The following is a 22,216-nucleotide window of genomic DNA, read 5'->3' on the forward strand; positions in this document are numbered from 1 at the left end:
TGGTTATTTTTGGGACAAGGTTCAGCCTTGGACCCTGATCTCTTGGTTCTGTCTCCCCCCGTAGCTAGGATCATAGGCATTAATCTCTGTTTGCAGCTTCTTTTTCTTTTTTTTTTACTATAATTTTATTTTTTAAGTAGTTCCAACTTATTTGTTGAGATGGGAATCTCACTTTTTATTTTTAATTTTTGAGGTGGCCTCCTGATCCTTACCTCCTGAGTGGCCAGGATTACAGGTGTGAGCCACTACAACTGGATACATTTCTGTGGGGTTTTTTAGAGGCAGAACGGTGACAGTTACTTCTTACATGACCAGCAGATTATCTTTAGCTTGCTTTTTTATAGTTTTGATGATCAGCACAAATTTGTATGGGATCTGCTGCACCACAAAAAGCTGAAAAGTTTAGATCTAATTTGAGTCTCTGTAGTCAGACCTACAAATAGGAGAACCTAAACTATCCATTTGGAATCATAAGTTTAGAGACCACAATTTGGTGATAGTTACAGTACTTCCTAATGTTAAGACCTAACATGTAAGACCTTGGGCAAGATAATTATAGTTTTTAAGTATAAGCTGGGAAATGGGGGCCTACATCTGTAATCCTAGTTACTCAGGAGGGTGAGATCTGAGGACCACAGTTTGAAGTCAGTCCAGGCAGGAAAGACCATGAAACTCTTACCTCCAATTAATCACAAAAAATGCTGGAAGTGAAGCTGTGGTTCAGTGTGGTAGAGATCTAGCCCTGAGCAGAAAAGCTCAGGGACAGTACTCAGACCCTGAGTTTATGCCTCAGGACCAACACACACACGCATACTCACGCATTCTCTCTCTCTCTCCCCCCCCCCCCCCCCCCCCTTCTCCCTCTCCCTCTCATGGAAAAAGATGCTTCTCACCTTAGGGAGGTTAGGTACTTAAAACTATGAATTTACAGTATTTCACCACATGCTCCCCCTTGTGGCAACTACAGTATATGACCAGTGTTGCAAAAGCCCCTGTAGCAGGGGCTCAATCATGTTTCTGCTGTTCATGGAATGTGTGCTATCTCCAGACAGGGGTTAGAGACTATTAATTTTCCCTTAAAATGATTGAATTCTGTCCATTTCATCTGTCCTTTGTCCTCATGTGGCAATTGAGAATTATATGTGTAAAAAGGATTGTTCTGTAAATATTTGAAGTCAAGCGAGACTGCAGCTCTTCAAATGCAGGCTTATGTTGCCCTTCAAGACTACAAGTCAGCTCCAATGTGGGATGGCAGAAACATTTCAGATAAAGAGAAGAGAGAGACACTTAAATCTAAACTCAAAAGTAAAGAATCCAACGTACACCACCCCCAATTTCTTCCTCAGCTTTAGAGAATAGAACAGTACCCTATTTTTTTTTCTTATTGGATACAATCTTTGTGAGTATTTTGTTCTTTCTATAAATCATCTGGAATACTGTGTTCTTGACTTCAGTAATGGAGTGCTCTCTCTCTCTCTCTCTCTCTCTCTCTCTCTCTCTCTCTCTCTCTTCTTTGTGCAAAGCCTGGGGCTTGAATTCAAGACCTAGACACTGTCCCTGATCTTTTATTGCTGGTATAGTACCACTTGAGCCAAAGCATCTTTTCCAGTAAGATAAAGTAGCTACCCTAGTGTCCAACAAATGATAAGTTCTTAGGAAATGGTACTGTGATGGTTATCCACTTAGCTCTTACTTGGGGAAGAATCAAAGGGGAAGGGCTCCTCAGGTAGTCCAACTTGGTACAGGACATGACTACCGTTGGCCAAGTAAAGTATGTGTCCTGATTTTGTTTTATGGCTTTATAGACTACTACTTGATACTGAAAGTTTTTTGGCTATTGTTGTTAGTTTATTTTCGGTGAATCGCTTAGATGGACTCTTGTCTAATATGAAGATAGAAAGGAGATACTGATTTCCAGGCCAGTGGCCTTTCATGGCCAACCCCTTTTTCAATCTCTCCTGAACAGTTCCTGCCTCATGCTGGAGACCGTATCTTGATCACGGGGGCGGCTGACTCCAAGGTGCATGTGCATGACCTGACGGTAAAGGAGACTATCCACATGTTTGGAGACCACACAAACCGGGTGAAGCGCATCGCCACGGCACCCATGTGGCCAAACACGTTCTGGAGTGCCGCCGAGGATGGGCTTATCCGGTAAGGTTCTGGGCCTGAAGTAGCCCATGGCCCTTCTGCTCAATACTGATGGCTCTGCCATCCCATCTGCCTACAGCCTGGATTTTCCCCTCCAGACTCCTTTGTCTGCCAGCAGCAGTGATGTGCACAGACAACTAGGAGCATTTGTTTACCCTATCTAGCCCTCCTCCCTCCCTTTCCCCCTCCCCTCCACTGCATGATCTCCAGGCCTTCTGGCTTCTCACCACCCCAGATGCCCAGGTCTTTGCTTCTTGGGGTGTTCACACTTGCTGTTTCTTTCTCTACCTGGGGCTCTCCAGCTGGCTCTTTCCATGTCTCTTTGTTTCTTTAGAAACTTCTTTTTTTGGGGGGGGGGTCCAGTCGTGGGGCCTGAACTCTGGGCCTGGGCACTGTCCCTCAGCTCTTCAGCTCAAGGCTAGCGCTCTACCACTTGAGCCACAGCACCACTTCCGGTCTTTTTTTTTTTTTTTCTGCTTATGTTGTGCTGAGGAAATCGAACCCAGGGCCTCACGCATGCAAGGCAAGTGCTCTACCACTGAGCTACCTTCCCAGCCCTCTTTAGAAACTTTTTATCTGACCATCTAATTTAAAGAGAATAGACATTTGTGTATAAACCATAACCAGCAGTTATAAGCAAGCCACTGAAGTCAAATAGGGTCAAATCATAGCTCTGTACAGTGTTTTACAAGGAATAGTCTCTTCACTATTAGTTTCTCTGAATCTTAGCCTTCCATATATGAAATAGGAGTAATCATAGTATCTCCATTGCTGAGCTGAGTGTTAAGATGAAAAAGCACCTGTAAAACCTTAACATAGTACTTAGACAGAAAGCATATTGTCAGCCAGGCACTGGTGGCTCCTGCCTGTAATCCTAGCTACTCAGGAGGCTGAGATCTGAGGATCATTGCTCAAAGCCAGGCTGGGCACAAAAGTCCATGAGACTCTAATCTCTAATTAAACACCAGACAACTAGAAGTGGCGCTGTAATTCAAAGTGGTAGAATGCTAACCTTGAATAAAAGAGTTCAGGAACAGCACCCAGCCCTGAGTTCAGACCCCATGACTGACTAAAAGAAAAGAAAGCACATGGTCAATGGTATGTCTAACTCTGTAATGCACTTATTGATCTTGACTGACCACTATATAAGATCCATCAGTTAGGGGCTGGGAAGGAGGCTCAATGGTAGAGTGCTTGCCTTGCATGCATGAGGCCCTGGGTTCAATTCTTCAGCGCCATATAAGCAGACAAAGCCAGAAGTGGCGCTGTGGCTCAAGAGGTAGAACGCTAGCCTTGAGCTGAAGAGCTGAGGGACAGCGCCCAAACCTAGCGTTCAGGCCCCATGACCAACAGAAAAAAAGAAAAAAAAAAAAAGATTCAACATTTAGGGTATTGGGTAGGGTCTGAAGGTCATAAGCATAATAAGTCCAGGGAAGTATCCTACCATCATCATAACATAACTGGGGCTTCCAGAACAGTTGGAATTTGGATAGACAAGAAAAGTCACAGTGGATTCCCCACATGAGTAGTTTGTGTTGGCAGGGATAAAAGTGGCATATATAAGATGAATGCTGAGTTGTAATTAACCCATATTTAGAAAACTGGAGAATCAGAAGTATTTGAAATTGGGTCTTGAAAGCTAAACTGTGGAGTGTGGTATTTAGCTAACTAAACACATGGTAAGAGTATTGAGGAATTTCTAAAATTTGGGGGGCAGGAGAGCAATGAGAAATTGTTTTAGGAAGAGCTTTCTGGACAACATGACTTACAAAGGCAAGGCAGTTACTTGGTACAGAGGTCTTGGCTGAGCACATGGGTGATAGCCCTCACCTCTGAAGGCACCTGGGTATTGACAGCACAAACTTCCCTGGTCTAGAGCAGAGGGTATTTGCTGCCACTGACAGGTGTTTTAGCATTACCTTTTCCATACTGCTGGGACTGTTGGGACTGGCCTTTGGATTTTTGCTGTCACTTCTGTACTTCCTTTGTTTTCTAAAAGAAACTAGATTAGGGAGAAACACAGCAAAGTAGTTTAAATGTATTCTTAGCAAGTTCTGCCCACTTAGCACTCTCTACGGCAGGTTATTTAACTTCTTTGGACCTCATCTATAAAACAAATAACAGTAGTATGTACCTTAAGGGGTTGTATGAGGGTAAACAGAACCTTCACACAGTATGGAGCCCTAGGTTTGATTCCTCAGAACCACATAAACAGAAAAGGCTGTGCTGTGGCTCAAGTGGTAGAGTGTTAGCTCAGAGACAGTGCCCAGGCCCTGAGTTCAAGCCCCAGGGCTGGCCAAAAAAAAAAGATGCCAAGAGTATTTTTAGTGTATTTGTAGTGGGCCCAAAGCCCTCTTGATCCTCTTGCAGAACAAGGACTTGTTTTCTTCCTTGCCTTCCACAGAAGGACTCCATCCCCTAACACTGTCCTTTCTCACAGCCAGTATGACCTTCGGGAGAACAGCAAACACTCAGAGGTGCTGATTGACCTCACAGAGTACTGTGGCCAGCTGGTGGAGGCCAAGTGCCTCACGGTCAATCCTCAGGACAACAACTGCTTGGCGGTGGGGGCTAGTGGGCCCTTCGTGAGGCTCTACGACATCCGTATGATCCACAACCACAGGTATGCCCAGAGTAGCCTCCTCCGGGTGAGTCCCTCAACCCATGGCCCCTTGCATCATTGTTAACTCCTCTTCTTGAGCAGGCTGCTTAAGGTTTTTGTTTACAAAACAGTTATTTCTGCTTGGGAAATATAATAATTACCAAGCTGGGTGCTGGTAGCCCATACCTGTAATCCTAGCTACTCAGAAGGCTGAGATCTGAGGATCATGGTTCAAGGCCAGCCCCAGCAGGAAAGACCATCAGACTCTTATCTTCAATTAACCACCAGAAAACTGGAAGTGGCGCTGTGGCTCAAACCAGTAGAGCAAAAGAGCTCAAGGATGTTCTTAGGTCCTGAGTTCAATCCGCACAACTGACCCAAAAAAAAAAAAAAATTACCCATAATCCCGTCACCTGAATTACTATAGGTAGTATTTTCTGTTCATTTTCTTACCATAAATTAGTTGTAGATTTATAATTTTATACATGCTGCTTTTGTACATGTAAATATATTTTGAATCTGTTAAAAAAAAATAAGGATAAATAGAACATAATGAGAATCCCTACCTGATTTGCTCCTATAGCCTGGGCTTTCTATGCTTCTTGGTTAGATGTCACAGTCTCTGCTTCTCTTTCCACATTATATGTCTGGAAATGGCCTTGAACCTTAGCTTCCTCCTGTGTAAGATCCGAGGATATTATTAGGGTGGTTGTGAGGACCCACATGGTTTGCAGGACCTCTTTGCGGGGAAGCACTGTAACTAATGTGTGCCCACAGCCATCTAGTGGCTAGCCTTTGGAATTACTTAGGTCAAGAAAAGGACCTCCTGTATCTCTAGACACAAACACTGGCTTCTGTGGAATTCACTCTAGCTCGCCAAGGGCAGTATTGAAATATCCTTTTTTGGGAGGGGAAGGGGGTGGCAGAGGCAGGGATGAACTCAGGGCCTTGTACTTGATAGGCAGGTATTCTATCACCTAAGTCATGTCCAGGCCTTTTTTTGCTTTTCATATAGGCTGCTTTTTCCTGGGGCCAGCCTCAAACCAAAATCCTCCTCTCTTCTACATAGCTGTGATTACTGGGATATACTGCCATGTCTGCCTTGTTTTTTGAAATAAAGTCTCCAGGCTTAGTCTTTAACATTGAGTCCTGCTAACGTTTTGCCCTGGCTGGCTTCAAATTGAGATGTTCTTACCTTTGCCTCCCAAGTGGCGTGAGCTACTATACCTATGAGTGCTAAAGGTTTTTTGTTGTTGGTTTTGTGCCAATCCTGGGGCTTGAACTCAGGGTCTGGGTGCTGTCCCTGAGGTTTTGTTTTGTTTTTTTCTCAAGGCTAGTGCTCTGGCACTTGAGCAACATCTCCACTTCTGGCTTTTTGGTGGTTAATTAGAGATAAGAATCTCAGGGACTTTCCTATCTGAGCTGGCTTCGAACCACAATCCTTGTATCTCAACCGTCTGAACAGCTAGGATTACAAGCATGAACCACTAGTGCCCAGCTAGTGCTGAAATTCTAATCTGTCTGATTTTCCTTCCCACTAGAAAGAGCATGAAGCAGAACCCTTCAGCAGGGGTACACACCTTCTGTGACCGACAGAAGCCCCTTCCAGATGGTGCAGCCCAGTATTATGTAGCAGGTAGGGTTCCACCTGTGTCTGGCTCTGCACTCCTGTGCACACGCTGGCCAGGAGTAAGGGTAAGAGGCACATGGACCTGGCCTTTATTCTGGTTTGCCACTGACCCATTCGTGGGGTTACCTTCTGGGAATGACTTAACCTTGATGAGCTTTTTCTCTGTAGGATAGAGCCTTACTGATTGAGATAAACATAATGTTAGCTCAGTGCTAACACTAAGGGCTCAACACTTGTAGCTGCTCTGTGATGGAATTGATGGTTCTCATTTGCAATGTAGTTAGTTATCTTCACGGTCTCCTGCCCCTTTGAGGGGAATAGAACCCTCACTCTAAGGTGACCGGATGTTCCCTGCAGGTCACCTGCCAGTGAAGCTGCCTGACTATAACAACCGTCTGAGAGTGCTGGTTGCCACCTATGTGACCTTCAGCCCCAATGGCACAGAGCTGCTTGTCAACATGGGAGGGGAGCAGGTAGGTTCTGCTGCCTGCTATGAATCTGCCCCTCCCACCACCCACAGTCCTGAGACAACCAGAAATTAACAGTAAATAACAGATTAAGGGGCTGGGAAGGTGGCTGAGTGGTAGAGTGCTTGCCTTGCAGGCATGAGGCCCTGGGTTCAATTCCTCAGCACCACATAAGCAGAAAAAGCCAGAAGTGGCACTGTGGCTCAAGTGGTAGAGCACTAGTCTTGAGCTGAAGAGCTGAGGGACAGCGCCCAGGCCCAGGGTTCAGGCCCCACAACTGACCATAAAAAAATTAAATTGTGGGAGTGACAGGGCATCTCTAAGGATTCCTAGGAAGTATTACCTGGTCTTTTCCCCTCTTTTATTAATGAACTAGAGATAGTTATGAGACTAAAATATTTTGGTTAAGAATGAACATACAAGTTTAAATTGACCGACCTATCTTCAAATATTAGTCTGCTGTTTACTGTGTACCATGACTTTGCGCAATTCTCTTCCTTAGTTTCCTCATCTGCTATTTTTCCTAGAAGGACATCCCTGAGGTTCAAGAGTTCACAACCAGGCTATGGTTTAGGGTCACCTCTAAGAAGTATTACTTGATAATGGCAGGTTGCTAAGCCTTCTGATTGTGTGCTGTCAGGATATTTAATAAGCCTTGCATAAATTCATTTACTTCATAGCCATTGAGCTCTCACTGAGGGACTAACATTATCATAAACATAGTCTGCAAATAGCAGCCATTGCTAGGCTGACAATACACAGGCAAAATGGGGATAACCTTACAAATCAAGGCACAACTATGTATAAAAGAACTGGGCTGGAAAATGGGTGAGTGAGTACCTGAGCTCAAATAGGCTTCACAAAGTTAAGCATAAACTATCCTGGCATGGCGATGAGTGAGGAGGCCTAGAAGAACAGTTTGTAGCCAGGAAGACCCAAGTTTGAGTTCTGGTTGTGCCACATTGCTGCTGGACAAGGCACTTAAATCCTGATCCTATATATCTTCATCAGTAAAGAGGTGATGATAATAGTACCTCTCTATGTGGTTCTTTCTAGAATGACAAAAGTAAGTGTATAGCACTTAAGCAGAGTTCTGGAGCAAAGTATGCATTGAAAGCAAGCATTCCATAAGTGTGTAATAATAATAGATAATATGCACTTACCAGTAAAAGTAACCAGTCATGTTATTGACCAAACTTGCTTCCTCTCTGAGGCCTCAATTTTCCCAATCTGTAGGACATTTGGCTTTGTGACTTCTGAAGACCTTTCCAATTTAAGTACAGGTATTTGACAGCATTCCAAGCAGGGGGCCAGTAGATAGAAAGATTTTCCTACCCGAGGGTCATTTCCTAGAAATACCTCCTGGGTTAGCTCTGTGTTTCCATGCTTACTACTCACTGTATTCTAAGATCCTTGATAGCTACCAAGGCCTTGCTAGTGGTCGGTTAATTGTATCTTTGCCTCATACCCTCCATAAATCTTCTTGATTCTTCCACTCTAGGTCTATTTGTTTGACCTGACTTACAAGCAGCGGCCATACACCTTCCTCTTACCTAGGAAATGTCACTCCTCAGGGGGTAAGTTCTTCCTCAGGGCTTCTCTACTAAGGCGAGGCATGGGGGGATAGGGGGGATCCACTCAGAACTTGCTAGCTCTGTAGAAAAAGAAGCCTGAATTTAAAAAAAAATTTTTTTTACTATAATACTCCAAAAGGAGCAAATCTCTGCAGTGATCCTCTCAGTAGTAAGAAGGAAGATAACAGTTGGTCTGCAGGATCTGTCCCTTACTTCTCCTTAGACAGGTTCTTCCCTCCCGTGGCTTGGCTCTGAAGAACCTGAAATACTTGTCCTCCCTTCTCCTCTGGGGCCTACTGTCAATAAAGGCATTTCCCCACCCTTTATTCCCTCCCCTATCCCAGCTAAGGAAAACATCTACCTGAAGCTGTGTCCTCTTCAACCAGCAGAGGGCGCGCAGGCTTTTCTTTCTGCTATTTAATGCTCATCTGCCTGAGCTTGGTTTCTGGGACTTAAGATTTACCTGAGAGAATAGTACCACAGTCAGCCCAACGCTGGTGGCTCATGCCTATAATCCTAGCTACTCAGGAGGCTGAATCTGAGGATCATGGTTAAAAGCCAGCCTGGGCAGGAAAGTCTGTGAGGCTCTTTATCTCCAATAAGAACCACTAGAAAACTGGAAGTGGCACTGTGGCTCAAGTGGTAGAGTGCTCCCCTTGAGCTAAAGAGTGCAGGGACAGCACCCAAGCCCAGAGTTCAAGCCCCATGACCACCACCACCCAACAACAAAAGAATAGTACCACAGTCAGACCCTGTGGTGGAAGCCAAAGAGCCAAAGAGCTATGAGGGAAAAATGAGGAACTCCCCCTGAGTTGTTGATTTCTCTTTGTCCCTGCCAGAAGTCCAGAACGGCAAGATGTCCACCAATGGTGTATCCAATGGCATGTCTAATGGCCTTCATCTTCACAGCAATGGCTTCCGGCTGCCTGAGAGTAGAGGGCATGTCAGGTGAGGCCAGTTGACTTTTCCATGCCTTAGTTAACATTTTAAGAACTAGAGGGATGATCACGACCTGAAAACATTCTTCCTGATCTGTACACATCCCAGAGGGAGGAGGCTGTGGCAAAGTAACTTCTCAAAGCGTGACTAGTGCTCCTGAGTCCACTCTTGCCTGGTAGACCACCAGTCATGCGCAGTCTAAAGCTCCAGTCCCTTGGTTACCAGTAGCAAGAGGCTAGCTGCCTCTTAGCATTGAGCTTGCTCCCGCAGAACAGTTCTCCCAGATAGTCCTTCCCTCATACATTATTCCTCATCCCATAGCATAGTCCTTCCTCTGCTCTCTGACAGACCCTCTACTGCACTTTGGATGCATAGGTGTTCAAATTTCTTAGCCCTTAAGAGTAACACAATTCTCCATAAAGAGATCCATAAGAGACCAGGGTGGTCTCAAGGCTTAGCTCAGCATGGAGCCAGGGTTATCAGCTCTGGTCTTGTGAACCCCAGCAAATGATTAAGAACCTCCTTAACCCTGCCCAGGACAGCCTCATTCCCTCCCCTCTTCTTCTCACCCATTCAGAGTGTCAGAACCTGTGCCAGCAAGGGTTCCAACCCGAGCTGGGGTCAGGACTGCTCCTTCTTCTAGATGACAGTGCAGATTACAGAGGCTGAGAGAGCCTGCACAGCCAGCCCTCAGGCAGAACAACTCTCATTGTTTGACTTCGCTGACTTGGCTCTGCTTCCCCCCACAGTCCCCAGGTAGAGCTGCCCCCATATCTGGAGCGTGTGAAGCAGCAAGCCAATGAGGCTTTTGCTTGCCAGCAGTGGACTCAGGCCATTCAGCTTTACAGCAAGGCTGTGCAGAAGGCCCCTCACAATGCTATGCTCTATGGAAACCGAGCTGCTGCCTATATGAAACGCAAGTGGTAAGTGGGCACTGCAGAGGAGACCTGGGCCAGAGCTCTCGGGATGAAGCGGCTGGACCACAAGGCATTGGGCCTGATGGAACCAAGTTGCCAAGGCATCCAGTGAAGGCGGCAGTTACTCCTGCCACTTCTTAGGGCTCCTTGAGCCTGGGACTCTCCTGCCCATCTCCAGGCTGAGGATAGGCAGATACTCCAAGCACCAAGGAAGCTCACAACAAAGTGGAACACATTCACAAGTAACTCAGACAACAGGCTTTGTTGTATAAAGTGCTGAGGAAATAGGAGTTGAGAGAATAGTTGGAGAACTGGTCCTTGAACTGGATTTTGAAGGTACGGGTAGAATCTTGCTTTGGAAATGAGTTTGTATAAAATGATTCTGTATAGTTCAATGGCCCTGGGATTTTCTTTCTGTTCCCTTAGACTCATTGGACCAAGCACAAACAAGAACGCAGAGGTCTGAGTCTGTCCATGAGTCCTCCTGGGGTGTAGTGACTGGTGGTAAAGGAGCAGCTCTATATCCTTAGGAGCCCTTCATCTTCAGAGACCATCAGGGCCCAGACCTTCTGCCTATAGCACCAGCAGGCAAGCAAGCAGGCAGACCCCCATCCCCCAGCCAGGGCCAGGACTGGAGATGGATAGAGCTGGGCCCACAGCCATTTCTGCTCCGTCTGGCATCCGTCGGCCCTGCCCAGACAGGCCAGCTGGTGTGCCATCGTCTGGCTGGAACTAGGCAGGCTTGGGAAGCTTAAGAATCCCACCCAAGTGAGCAGGCTGGTAGGTGGGGGATGGGGAAGATGCCACCCCCTACAGGCCTCAGCTTGGGCATCAGGAATTTGTGCAGTGTTCAGGTGGCACCCAGATCTAAGAGATGACTATTTGGGGGCCATCCTGAGGTGTGTCACCTCTGTCCTAACAGTTAGGTAGAACATGGCAGTCCTCATCCAGGCATTAAGCTGAGAGCCCAGCTTCATAGCTATACTACTGGTAAGACAGGTTGCTGATTTCCCAATCCACGTGTGTCCTGAGCTTGTTCTCAGAGCTCCTACTATGTGCTGGATACTGGAGAAACAAAGCTCTGTCACTCTATAACAGTCTCCCTCAGCACCCAGCCTCTGGACAGGACCCTGTCCCAGACAGTTCAGCATGAAAGAGGCAGGAAGTCTTGTGAGTGGTCAGGTAAAGTGCTATGGACATCAAGAAGAGTTGGGTCACTTTAGCTGGGGATCAGGGAAGCATCAGAAAGACACAGAGTGTGAATGGGCTTGAAGTGTGGGCAGGCTTAGACAAGGAGATGAAGGGGAGGAGGGGACCGTGGGGAAGGACATTCCAGGGAGATGAAATGGTGTGAACAAAGGCGTGGGGGCGGGGGACTGACTGAAGAGCTTGCTTCAGAACAGCAAATCTATTTGGCTGGAGCAGAGGATTCGGGAAAGGACTGGCAGGAGATGAGTCTGTGAGGTAGCCTGGGGCTGGCCTGGAAAGGGCTTGGAATGCAGAGCGGTGGCGTTTGGCCTTGATTCAGTGTGTGATGGGCAGCTACTGGAGGGTCTGAGCATGAGAGGGATGTGCAGAGTGCTGTCCTTTCAGGGAGATTGATCTGTCAGTCGTCTAGGATGGGTGAGCCCGGGGGGTGGGGGGGCAGCCTGCTTTCTACCCTCATCCCCACATGCCTGCCAGTGACCCCTAGAATGTCACATTCTGTCCCAGGCCGGTCTCCCCAGGGCTACCATCTGCTCCTAGAAGCAGCCCACCCTCTGGCTCCTGGCTGGTCTCAGGTCTGGCTCTTTCGGAGAGCTCTGAGGGGCACCTTGCAGGCAGTAATTGGGTTTCCAAACAGTGCCTGCTCCTTCGTCATAGCCACTCATTCTGACGCAGACCACACCATCAAAACATCTCCGTTTCCTGCCTGCCCGCCCCCACACTGCTGAGACACTGGTCCCTGGTGCGAGCCTGGCTGTTGCTATGTGCTCCCTCTGAGTGCTGTGGAGAAAGAAGGGTCAGGATGAGGCTTCCCTTGTCAGACTTGCTTTCGTGTGCAGGAGGGTTATGATCTAGGGAGCGATGCTTACTGCTTAGCGAGGGTCCACTCTGGCCCAGCACGGGGAGGAAAAAAACAGTCTCCAACAAGGGAAGTGGTGCGCGAAACCTATCTGCTGTCCAGATGAGAAGCGGCGATGGGTCTCCAGGGACCAGGCGCCTCCTGTATCATAGTACAGGTTGGAAAAGGGAGGGGCTTCTCATTTACCTCCTCCCAGTCACACCCCCACACACACACAATAAAAAGCACTCCCACTTCCTTCCTTTCCTCCACACTTTAGGTTGGAGACATGAGTGGGGACAATTTGGAGCTCCTGGCGTGCACAGCCCCCTCGCCAGCAGCTTCCAGAAAGCTGACTCTGCCAAAGAGTCAGGGCCCATCCTCCAGCCCCAGGAGGTGGAGGCCACAGCTGCTGCGGATCAGTCAGCCAGGACAGGGGGGGGTCTGGCTGAGGGTTTGCTGCCTGCTGGTCAGACCCTGAGCCCCCAGCCTGGCACTTCTGGCTTCCCCAGGCCCTAGAACTGTCCTTGAGGGCCCCCTGCTTTGGACATTGCTTTGAAGGCCAGCAGGGGGATTTGAGGAGGTGGATGAAGAAAAAGAGAAGGAGGGCTTGGGGAGCCTGAGGTGGGCAGGATGCCAGGCCTTCTGCTGCAGAGCTGCGGGTGCCTGAGGTGAGCAGTGCACAGTTGCAGCCAGCGTCCAGCAGGGGGCAGCCTGACACCATTTATTGCTGCCTCGAGCCTTCAGGGCTCTTGGCTTTAGCGTGTTCTATCTCCTTGGGAGAGAAGCTTGGGCTGAGCTAGGCCTTCGTCCCCTTGTCCCAAAACCCTGAGGTCTGTTCAGGATGGATTACGATGATTACAGGAAGTAGACTAGAAGTAGACCTCTTGCTTGCCGTGTGGCTGCACTTCTAAGGTATATTCTCTTACCTTCCCAGGGACGGTGACCACTATGATGCCCTAAGGGACTGCCTCAAGGCCATCTCCCTAAACCCCTGCCACCTGAAGGCACACTTCCGCCTGGCCCGCTGCCTCTTTGAGCTCAAGTATGTGGCTGAGGCCATGGAGTGCCTGGACGACTTCAAAGGAAAGTTCCCAGAACAGGCCCACAGCAGTGCTTGTGACGCATTGGGCCGAGATATCACAGCTGCCCTCTTCTCCAAGAATGACGGTGGTGAGTGGGCACTGAGGAGGAAGGGGTGGCTGTCACTCACCTATCTGAGAACCTTCTGGAGAGGATGAAGTTGTGGGATTGGAGAAGCTCGGATTCAGAAGCTAATGCAGAAATCATTAACCTAAGACAATAGTCTCCCAGTCTCTGAGAAATGCTAGCTCTCCCACTGAGAGTTTGGATTGGTTATAGTATGTTGTTTTGTGCCAGTACTGCGGCTTGAACTCAAGAGTCTCACATTGTCACTCAGCTTTCTTGCTCATGGCTGACACTCTGCTGTTGGAGCTATACCTCCAATTTGGCTTTTTTGCTGGTTGATTGGAGATAGTGTTTCACAGACTTTTGTGCCCAGACAGACATCAGACCATGATCCTCTAGGTTCAAACTCAATCCTGCGATCTCAGTCTCCTGAGTAGCTAGGATTATAGGCATGAGCCATGACTACCCAGCCACTTAGGGTATGTTTGAGGCACTTGGTATAGGAGTACAATGAGCCCAGGCTGCTGGGTCTTCCCTCCTGTTCCCAGACTGGCCTTGGAAGCTCACTAGGCTGGGTTTTACCTTTGTTCCAGCCTGTACAAGTGCAACAGAAGTGGCAGTTCAAGGCAATAGAAATGCCTCAGCTTTCCCCTCAGTTTTGGCACCACACAGTTCACTGCCTCACCTGCACAGAGGTCACAAGACTCTGCAGCTCTCCTCGCTAGCATTGGAGGGCAAGCTGGATTGTTGTGGGGTGGTCTATAAATGTGGAAGGAAGATGAGCTCACTGGAGGCAGACCCCTTTCTTCCAATTTACTAGCCCTGGAGTCTTTCCTTTGTTTAGTTATCAGACACATACCATGTGCCAGACACTGTGCTAGGTCCTAGAAATACAGCTGTGATTCTGTCAGATGAGATTTGTGTTTGTGGAGTTCACAACCTAATGACGTAAGCATGCACCGCAAGACAGGCAAAGAAAATGACAAGTGCTAGGGAGCCCCAAGTGGCATAAGGGCTTGATGCTGGTCTGGGCTTCTTCAGGAAGAGACGTGAGGGATACAGAGTTTACAAAGTGGCTATGGGAGGCAGAGAGTCCCTGGCTTGGGGACTTTTAAGGAATTAAAATAAAAAAAAAACAACTAGTAGCCAAGTGCTGGTGGCTCATGCCTGTAATCCTAGCTATTTAAGAGGCTGTGATCTAAGGATCACAGTTCAAAGCTAGCCTAGTCAGGAAAGTGTGTCAGACTCTTATCTCCAATAAACCACCTGAAAACCAGAAGTGGCGCTATAGCTCAAAATGGTAGAGGGCTAGCCTTGAGCAAAAGAGCTCAGGGACAGTGCCCAGGACCAGAGTTTTCAAGCCTTATGACCAACCAAAAAAAAAAAGAAGAAAGAAAAAAGAAAACTAGCATACTTTACCTGTTAACTGATTGATGCTACTGTTGGGATCCTTAATAACTTGGGTCTGTCAAACCTTTATTTGGGAAACTAAACCAGGTTTCTCCTGTTATGAAAGGTTTCCTCTTAAAAGATAGCTGGATCCAGAGATCCATCTTCCCGCAACCTTTTCCAGTTTTCCAGAGTAGGTAGAGCAGGCAGCCCTACATGGCCAGTACTTGGACTGAAAAACAGGGCCAAGAATGGAGGAAAATGGAGAAGGAGTGGCAAGACTCACTCCTTTCCTTGGTCTTTGCCCCCAGAGGACAAGAAGGGAGCTGGTGGTGGTGGTGGTGGTGGTCCAGTCCGCCTCCGGAGCACAAGCCGCAAGGACTCCATCTCAGAAGATGAGATGGTGCTACGGGAACGGAGCTACGACTATCAGTTCCGCTACTGTGGTCACTGCAACACCACGACGGATATCAAGGAGGCGAATTTCTTTGGCAGGTCTGAGGCCCTAAATAGGAGGAGGGCATACCCATTTGGCAACAGGAGTTGGGGTGGGTGGGTTACAGACATATGCTTTTATAAGAAAACTCTCAACTCCCCATACTACCTCTGTACCTTTGTTCATATGGCCTCACTTTTAGCATCTATGATATAAAACAAGCCATACCCACCCCGGGAGCCATCCCCTGATCTCAGGAGAAACTCCCAAGTACAGCATCCCTCACTTCTGACTGTCTGCATGGGCTAGAGCCTGGTGGTTTTTGTTTTTGTTTTTGTTGGAAGGAGGCAGTGGGGATAGAACTCCACACTTGCTTGATAATGTTTTTGCACTTTGTGGGGGGGGGTTGTTTTTGTTTTTGTCAGTCATGGGGCTTGAACTCAGGGCCTGGGCACTGTCCTGAGTCCTTTTGCTTAAGGCTAATACTCACTTTGAGCCACATGCCACTTCTGGTTTTCTGGTGGTTAATTGGAGATACTAAGAGTCTGGTAGACTTTTCTGCCCAGGTTTGCTTTGAACTGCAATCCACAGATCTCAGCCTCCTGAGTAGCTAGAATTAGCCACCAGCACCTGGCCTAGTCTTTTCAGATAGGATTATACATTTTTGCCTGAACTAGTCTCATATCTCAGTCCTCCTATTTCTACTTCCTGAACAGCTTAGATTACAGACAAATACCACCATGCCTGGGGCCCTAGTGTTTAAAATGTTTGGAGCTTCTCTAATGGGAAATAACAAGTCAAGAGCCCCCAAAAGCTGAGATCTTGGCACAACTGTTGTGTGCTTACAACTGTGCCCTACATACTGAGAAACAAAGCCTGTTTCTTATACACCATCACCTTAGCCTTCCTTTGTAGATGCTTAGACTTTCAGTAGATAAGACCTATGAACATGAGTACATAATCTATCTGTCAAGTTTAGGTGCTGGTGGCTCACGCCTGTAATCCTGGGAACTCAGGAGGCTGAGATCTGAGGATCATGGTTCAAAGCCAGCCCGGGCAGGAAAGTCCAAGAGACTCTTATCTCCAATAAACCACTCAGAAAACCAGAAGTGGTACTGTGACTCAATTGGTAGATTGTTAGCCTTGCGCTGAAGAGCTGAAGGATAGCACCCAGAGTTTAAGCCCTATGACTGACCCCCCCAAAAAAAATCTAGCTGCCAAAACCCCCCTGCTGTAGATGTATTGTAGGATTTAGGGGTCTGGATGAAGAAGCCTTGGGTTGCTGAGGGAAGGGTTAGATGAGGGTGTTCTTAGAGACCTCAGAGAAACAGTATCTGATTCTGGCACTTTGAATGGTCCATGTTAGAGGGCTGCTGGCAGTAGCAGGCCCTAGATCGAAGGGAACAGTAACTAGGGTCTGCAGCATGGAAAGAGTTCCAGGTGCGTGGGAGTTTTGAGTCAAAGACAGACCTTGAGTGTAGGAACCCAGTGGCTCTAGACTTTCCTGTTCCCCACTGAGCCTCTACTTGGGGCTGCAGGGAAGGCCCCACCTGACCTCTCCCTGCCCTTTGCCCCCCTGCCAGCAATGCTCAGTACATCGTCAGTGGCTCTGACGATGGCTCCTTCTTCATCTGGGAAAAGGAGACCACCAACCTAGTCCGCGTACTCCAGGGGGACGAGTCCATTGTCAACTGCCTGCAGCCACATCCCAGCTACTGCTTCCTGGCCACTAGTGGCATTGACCCTGTTGTGCGACTCTGGAACCCTCGACCAGAGGTAAGGGTACAGGCAAAGTGGCCAAAGCCAGACCTTGTGCAGGGTGAAGTCCCTGGGCAGAGCAGAGCATCTGGCTGACCAGCAGAGAGGGGCTGAACTGAGAAATGAGCTACACAGGTTTGCAGCTGCTGAGATGACTAAGGCGGGGCCAAAGAGGGGACCTCAGGTTCTGCAACGTTCTGAATGCAGTAGGCAATTCCAGGAGCAATAGTTGGTATCTGCCTTCCTGATGTGCCCATACCCTAAGAACGGGGGTACAGGGCAGACAAGCAGACTAGCAGTGGCCCTTCATGAGAGGGGGCCTTCTGCTCACATACCAGCGGACCCTCAGGCACAGGAAAGTGTGTGGGACCCTGCTTTCCTCCTACCTGCACCCCTACTCACACCTACAGGGTCCAGCCATCCCGGCACCTCCTCAGGGGTTGCTGTGAGGACTGAGAGGCCATGCCTCCACTGTCCAGCCTGGCGTGGTACCTCCATCTCAGTGCACCCACCAGAGGACTCCCCAGCCTCTCTGCCCCACCTCCTCCCCTTTCCTAGCGGACAAGTTGCTAATTTAACATGACTTAAAAAGAGGCCCCCCTTGGAAGTAGCACTGTGTGTGGCTAAAGTGGTAGAGCAGTAGTCTTGAGCTGAAGAGCTCAGGGACAGCACCCAGGCCCAGAGTTCAAGCCCCATAACCGACCAAAAAAAAAAAAAAGGCCCCTCCAGGAAGCTTCCTGGGGAGGAGAAGAAAATGAACACTAAGAAAGGACTGTTGCGAGTGCAGTGGAACAATAGACGGGGAAGCGCAGCGACAGCTCCCATAAAGACTGACTCCCATATAGACCGACTCCCATATAGACCGTCTCCCATATAGACCGTCTCCCATATAGACCGTCTCCCATATAGACCGTCTCCCATATAGACCGTCTCCCATATAGACCGTCTCCCATATAGACCGTCTCCCATATAGACCGTCTCCCGTATAGACCGACTCCCGTATAGACCGACTCCCGTATAGACCGACTCCCGTATAGACCGACTCCCGTATAGACCGTCTCCCGTATAGACCGTCTCCCGTATAGACCGACTCCCATATAGACCGTCTCCCGTATAGACCGACTCCCGTATAGACCGTCTCCCGTATAGACCGACTCCCGTATAGACCGTCTCCCGTATAGACCGTCTCCCGTATAGACCGTCTCCCGTATAGACCGACTCCCGTATAGACCGTCTCCCGTATAGACCGTCTCCCGTATAGACCGACTCCCGTATAGACCGTCTCCCGTATAGACCGTCTCCCGTATAGACCGTCTCCCGTATAGACCGTCTCCCGTATAGACCGACTCCCGTATAGACCGACTCCCGTATAGACCGACTCCCGTATAGACCGACTCCCGTATAGACCGTCTCCCGTATAGACCGACTCCCGTATAGACCGACTCCCGTATAGACCGACTCCCGTATAGACCGTCTCCCGTATAGACCGTCTCCCGTATAGACCGACTCCCGTATAGACCGTCTCCCGTATAGACCGACTCCCGTATAGACCGTCTCCCGTATAGACCGTCTCCCGTATAGACCGTCTCCCGTATAGACCGACTCCCGTATAGACCGTCTCCCGTATAGACCGACTCCCGTATAGACCGTCTCCCGTATAGACCGACTCCCGTATAGACCGTCTCCCGTATAGACCGACTCCCGTATAGACCGTCTCCCGTATAGACCGTCTCCCGTATAGACCGACTCCCGTATAGACCGTCTCCCATATAGACCATCTCCCATATAGACTGACTCCCATATAGACTGACTGCGTTCCCCAGCTGCATCCCAGTGTGTGCTCCTTAGGCTCTACCTGCTGCGCCCACCACACACACATAACCTGGTGTGGCCTTGGGCCACCCTCGCTCCCCACACCCCACACCGCCCCGTGCATGTGCTTCCCTCCACCAGGCACACCGCACCTGTACATCTCCCAGTGTGTGTGGGTCTGTCTTCTCCTGCCCTCCCTCCCCTTCCCAGCTCTAGTGTGTGCCCCCGGGGCCCTCCCACCCCAGTCCTCTGGAGCTGCCCTTTCCTCCGCCACAGAGTGAAGACCTCACAGGCCGAGTTGTGGAAGACATGGAAGGCGCCTCTCAAGCCAACCAGCGGCGCATGAATGCGGACCCACTGGAGGTGATGCTGCTCAACATGGGCTACCGGATCACAGGCCTGAGCAGCGGGGGCGCCGGGGCCTCTGACGATGAGGACAGCTCCGAGGGCCAAGTGCAGTGCCGGCCCAGCTAGATATGCCTAGCCCCTGTCTCCAGCCCCAGCCACTGGCTGGGCCCTCCTCCCTGGGCAGGAGGTCAAGGGATTCTGTTTTGGTTTGTCTTCCACCCCCACCCCCATTTTTCATTTCCCCTGTTTTGTTTGTTAGTTTGGCATTGGGGGTGGGGGTTGCTGCAACTTACTGGCTTTTACACTCTTGGGCTGAGTGTCCCTTGACTTTTCCCAGCCCTGAGCAGAAAGAAGAGGGGATGCCCCCTCCGTGTGCCCCCACCTCCTGCTTCCATGTCCCTGGACGGCTTGGCCTGACTCAAAACCCTTTCTGTCTTGTGGGGGCCAAGGGCTGCCGCTGTCTTCAAGGACTGCCCTGCCCTTCAGTTGGCAGCCGGAAGAGAGTGGAGCTCCCAGCTAGGCCTGGCCTGTTGCCACTTGCTCTCCTGCCTGCAGGGCTAACTCTCCTCCCTCCTGTGGTCTTCAGGGAAGTCCCTCCACAGCCACCAGCGTCAGGGTGGCAGAAAGGGAGGGGGAAGCCCTGGAGTGGGCACGGCCAGCCACATGCCCTGGTGGCAGTGGAACTTCTCACTTCCCCTCCTGGGCATCAGCTCTGCTCGCCCAGGCCTACTCACGCTGGCCACCTCTGGGGGCCCTGCCCTTTCTGAGGGACCTGGTGGGGGTCTGGGCACTGCATCCACGCAGCCACTTTGTGCACCGTGGCCACTCTCCTGGGGCGCTCCTTGGCCTCACTGTGACCTTTCTGCCAGAGCTCCCAGCCAGGCCGGCTCTGCCCTCTCTGCCCTCTTTCCCACCCCACATGCTGAGCCGCCACAAAGACCAAAGAAGTGATGGCTTTTCTCGGTCCCCCTGCTGCTCTGGGGAGAGGGGGTGGGAAAGTCTCCAGCTCAGCCCCCTCCCTCCTCAGCAGCCCCAAGCTTTACACTGGATGCAGCAGTGGTTAACCCCACCAAGCCCCTCCTCCCTCTGCCCCCCTTGGCTCCTGGCTCTGGAGCTACTTGGGTAGTTGGTTCATCCTCCCTCCCTTCTCCCTCCCCCGCCCCCCCCCCTCCATCCCCTCCGTGCTTCCTTGGCTCCAGCCCTCCAGCTGCAGCCTCTGGGGAGAAGCAGCCTCCCTTCCTCCCTCTCTCCCTCCCACCCTCCCTCGCCCCTGTCTCTGCCAGGTGCCTCCTCTCAGTCAGGCTTCAGAGCAGCCCTGGAGACAGGAGGGCCATGTTAAAAGCTTTTTCACAGTTTTAAGAAGACAGGGTAGGGGGTGAAACTAGTGGTGGGGGGTCTGGCACCATCTCATTGCTTTAATCCCAGCGACACAGGTGGCAGCTTCTCCCCCTGCCTGCCCACCCCAGTCTCTCTTCCCACCCCTCTTCTAGCTTGGTAATGAAGTATATTTATTGGTGAAGGGAACAGCTGCTGCTGCTTCTCCCGCTGCTGGGACTCACTCCCCTGTCTCTTCTCCATGACCTTTCTCTAGCTGGGGAGTGGGGATAATGGGGCTAGGCCCTGGGACATAAGAACTGGCCAGGGCCCCTTGGTTTCCTGTGTTCCAGCCACCCACCATTTCTTCCCTTCCTGCCTACTGCCTCCCACCTCCCACCCCTGCCTGCCCAGCCTGGGCCCTGCAGTGTGGAGAGACACATAAGCCTTACTGTCCTCTGGGGCAGGAGCCGAGCCTTTTTGTTGCTCTGCTCCCAGGAGAGTGAGGGTGACGCAATTGATTAAAACCATTTTGTTCTAGTTGTGGCCAGTGGCATTTGTGGGGTAAAAATGGGTCTTGGGTCCCTCCCCTCCCTAGCTGTGTGACCTTGAGTGACCACACCTCCACCAGGCAGAATGAGGCCTGCCTTGCAGGATCACTGGGCAGTGGCCACTCAGCCCAGCAGGATAGAACACAAAGCCCAGCACTGGCAACTGTAATTCTGCAATAATCAGCTTTTACTCACTGGCTTTCTCCCCTATAAAATAAGGGACTTGGAATCTTGATGGTTTTTCAGACTTTTTAAAAACTAGAACCCAAATAAGAATGGAGTTTCACAGTGTGATTCAAGATACAGATGCTAGCTTGTTAGAAGTGTGTGTGTGTGTGTGTGTGTGTGTGTGTGTGTGTGTGTGTGTGTGATAATGAAGAAAAGTTTTGCACCATTATACATGTAATGTATGCTCTATCTACTTTTCTATTAGGAGGGAAATTCTGGTTGTAGCCCGCTAAACTGATTTCACAACCTGCAGTTTTTGTTTGTTTTTTGTTTTTTTTAATGGTCATAGGGCTTGAACTTAGTGTCTGGGGGCTATCTATGAGCTTTTCTACTCAAGGCTAGCACTCTACCACTTTGAGCCACAGGACCACTTCTGGTTTTCTGGTGGCTAATTGGAGATAAGAGTCCCACAGACTTTCCTGCCTTTGGCTGACTTCAAACCATGATCCTTAGATCTCAGCCTCCTGAGTAGCTAGGATTACAAGCATGAGCCACTGGCACCAGCTAACACTTCTGCAGTTGTTTTTTTTTGTTTTGTTTTTGGGGGGTCCAGTTGTGGGGCCTGTACTCTGGGCCTGGGCGCTGTCCCTCAGCTCTTCAGCTCAAGGCTAGCACTCTACCACTGAGCCACCTTCCCAGCCCGACAATCTGCAGTTTTTTTATGTGTACTAGATTACTAGCTCTTCTCTTAAACCAGAAGATTCCAAATGTGCTCAATGCTGTTAGCATGCTAGTAAGTTTCTTGGAGCCCTAAAGCCAAAAGAAATAGCTAACAGCTCAATTAAGTAGTGATGCCCAAATCCCTAAATAAGTGCTTACGTCTTAACAAGTTGCCATTTAAAAATTAATACACATAATTGGAACGTATATTCATTTTATTGTTAAATAACTGCAGTTAGATTTGTTC

At 49.5% G+C, this 22,216-nt stretch overlaps 1 protein-coding gene across 1 annotated transcript in view; it reads left to right on the top strand.

Moving 5' to 3' along the window:
* The window catches only part of Wdtc1 (WD and tetratricopeptide repeats 1), a 52,010-nt gene extending 30,940 nt beyond the window's left edge, over nucleotides 1-21,070 (top strand). Inside the window, exons 6-16 of the mRNA XM_042688601.1 lie at nucleotides 1,967-2,154; nucleotides 4,592-4,774; nucleotides 6,295-6,389; nucleotides 6,741-6,856; nucleotides 8,352-8,427; nucleotides 9,264-9,372; nucleotides 10,113-10,286; nucleotides 13,262-13,497; nucleotides 15,174-15,357; nucleotides 16,882-17,074; nucleotides 19,145-21,070. Coding sequence (XP_042544535.1) covers nucleotides 1,967-2,154; nucleotides 4,592-4,774; nucleotides 6,295-6,389; nucleotides 6,741-6,856; nucleotides 8,352-8,427; nucleotides 9,264-9,372; nucleotides 10,113-10,286; nucleotides 13,262-13,497; nucleotides 15,174-15,357; nucleotides 16,882-17,074; nucleotides 19,145-19,342 — 1,752 coding nt within the window. The 3' untranslated portion in view covers nucleotides 19,343-21,070. The remainder of the gene's footprint in view (nucleotides 1-1,966; nucleotides 2,155-4,591; nucleotides 4,775-6,294; nucleotides 6,390-6,740; nucleotides 6,857-8,351; nucleotides 8,428-9,263; nucleotides 9,373-10,112; nucleotides 10,287-13,261; nucleotides 13,498-15,173; nucleotides 15,358-16,881; nucleotides 17,075-19,144) is intronic.
* The last annotated feature ends 1,146 nt before the right edge of the window (nucleotides 21,071-22,216 follow it).

Source organism: Dipodomys spectabilis, unplaced genomic scaffold (assembly GCF_019054845.1).
Source record: "Dipodomys spectabilis isolate Male_0828 unplaced genomic scaffold, ASM1905484v1 ptg000118l, whole genome shotgun sequence".
Lineage (NCBI taxonomy): Eukaryota > Metazoa > Chordata > Mammalia > Rodentia > Heteromyidae > Dipodomys > Dipodomys spectabilis.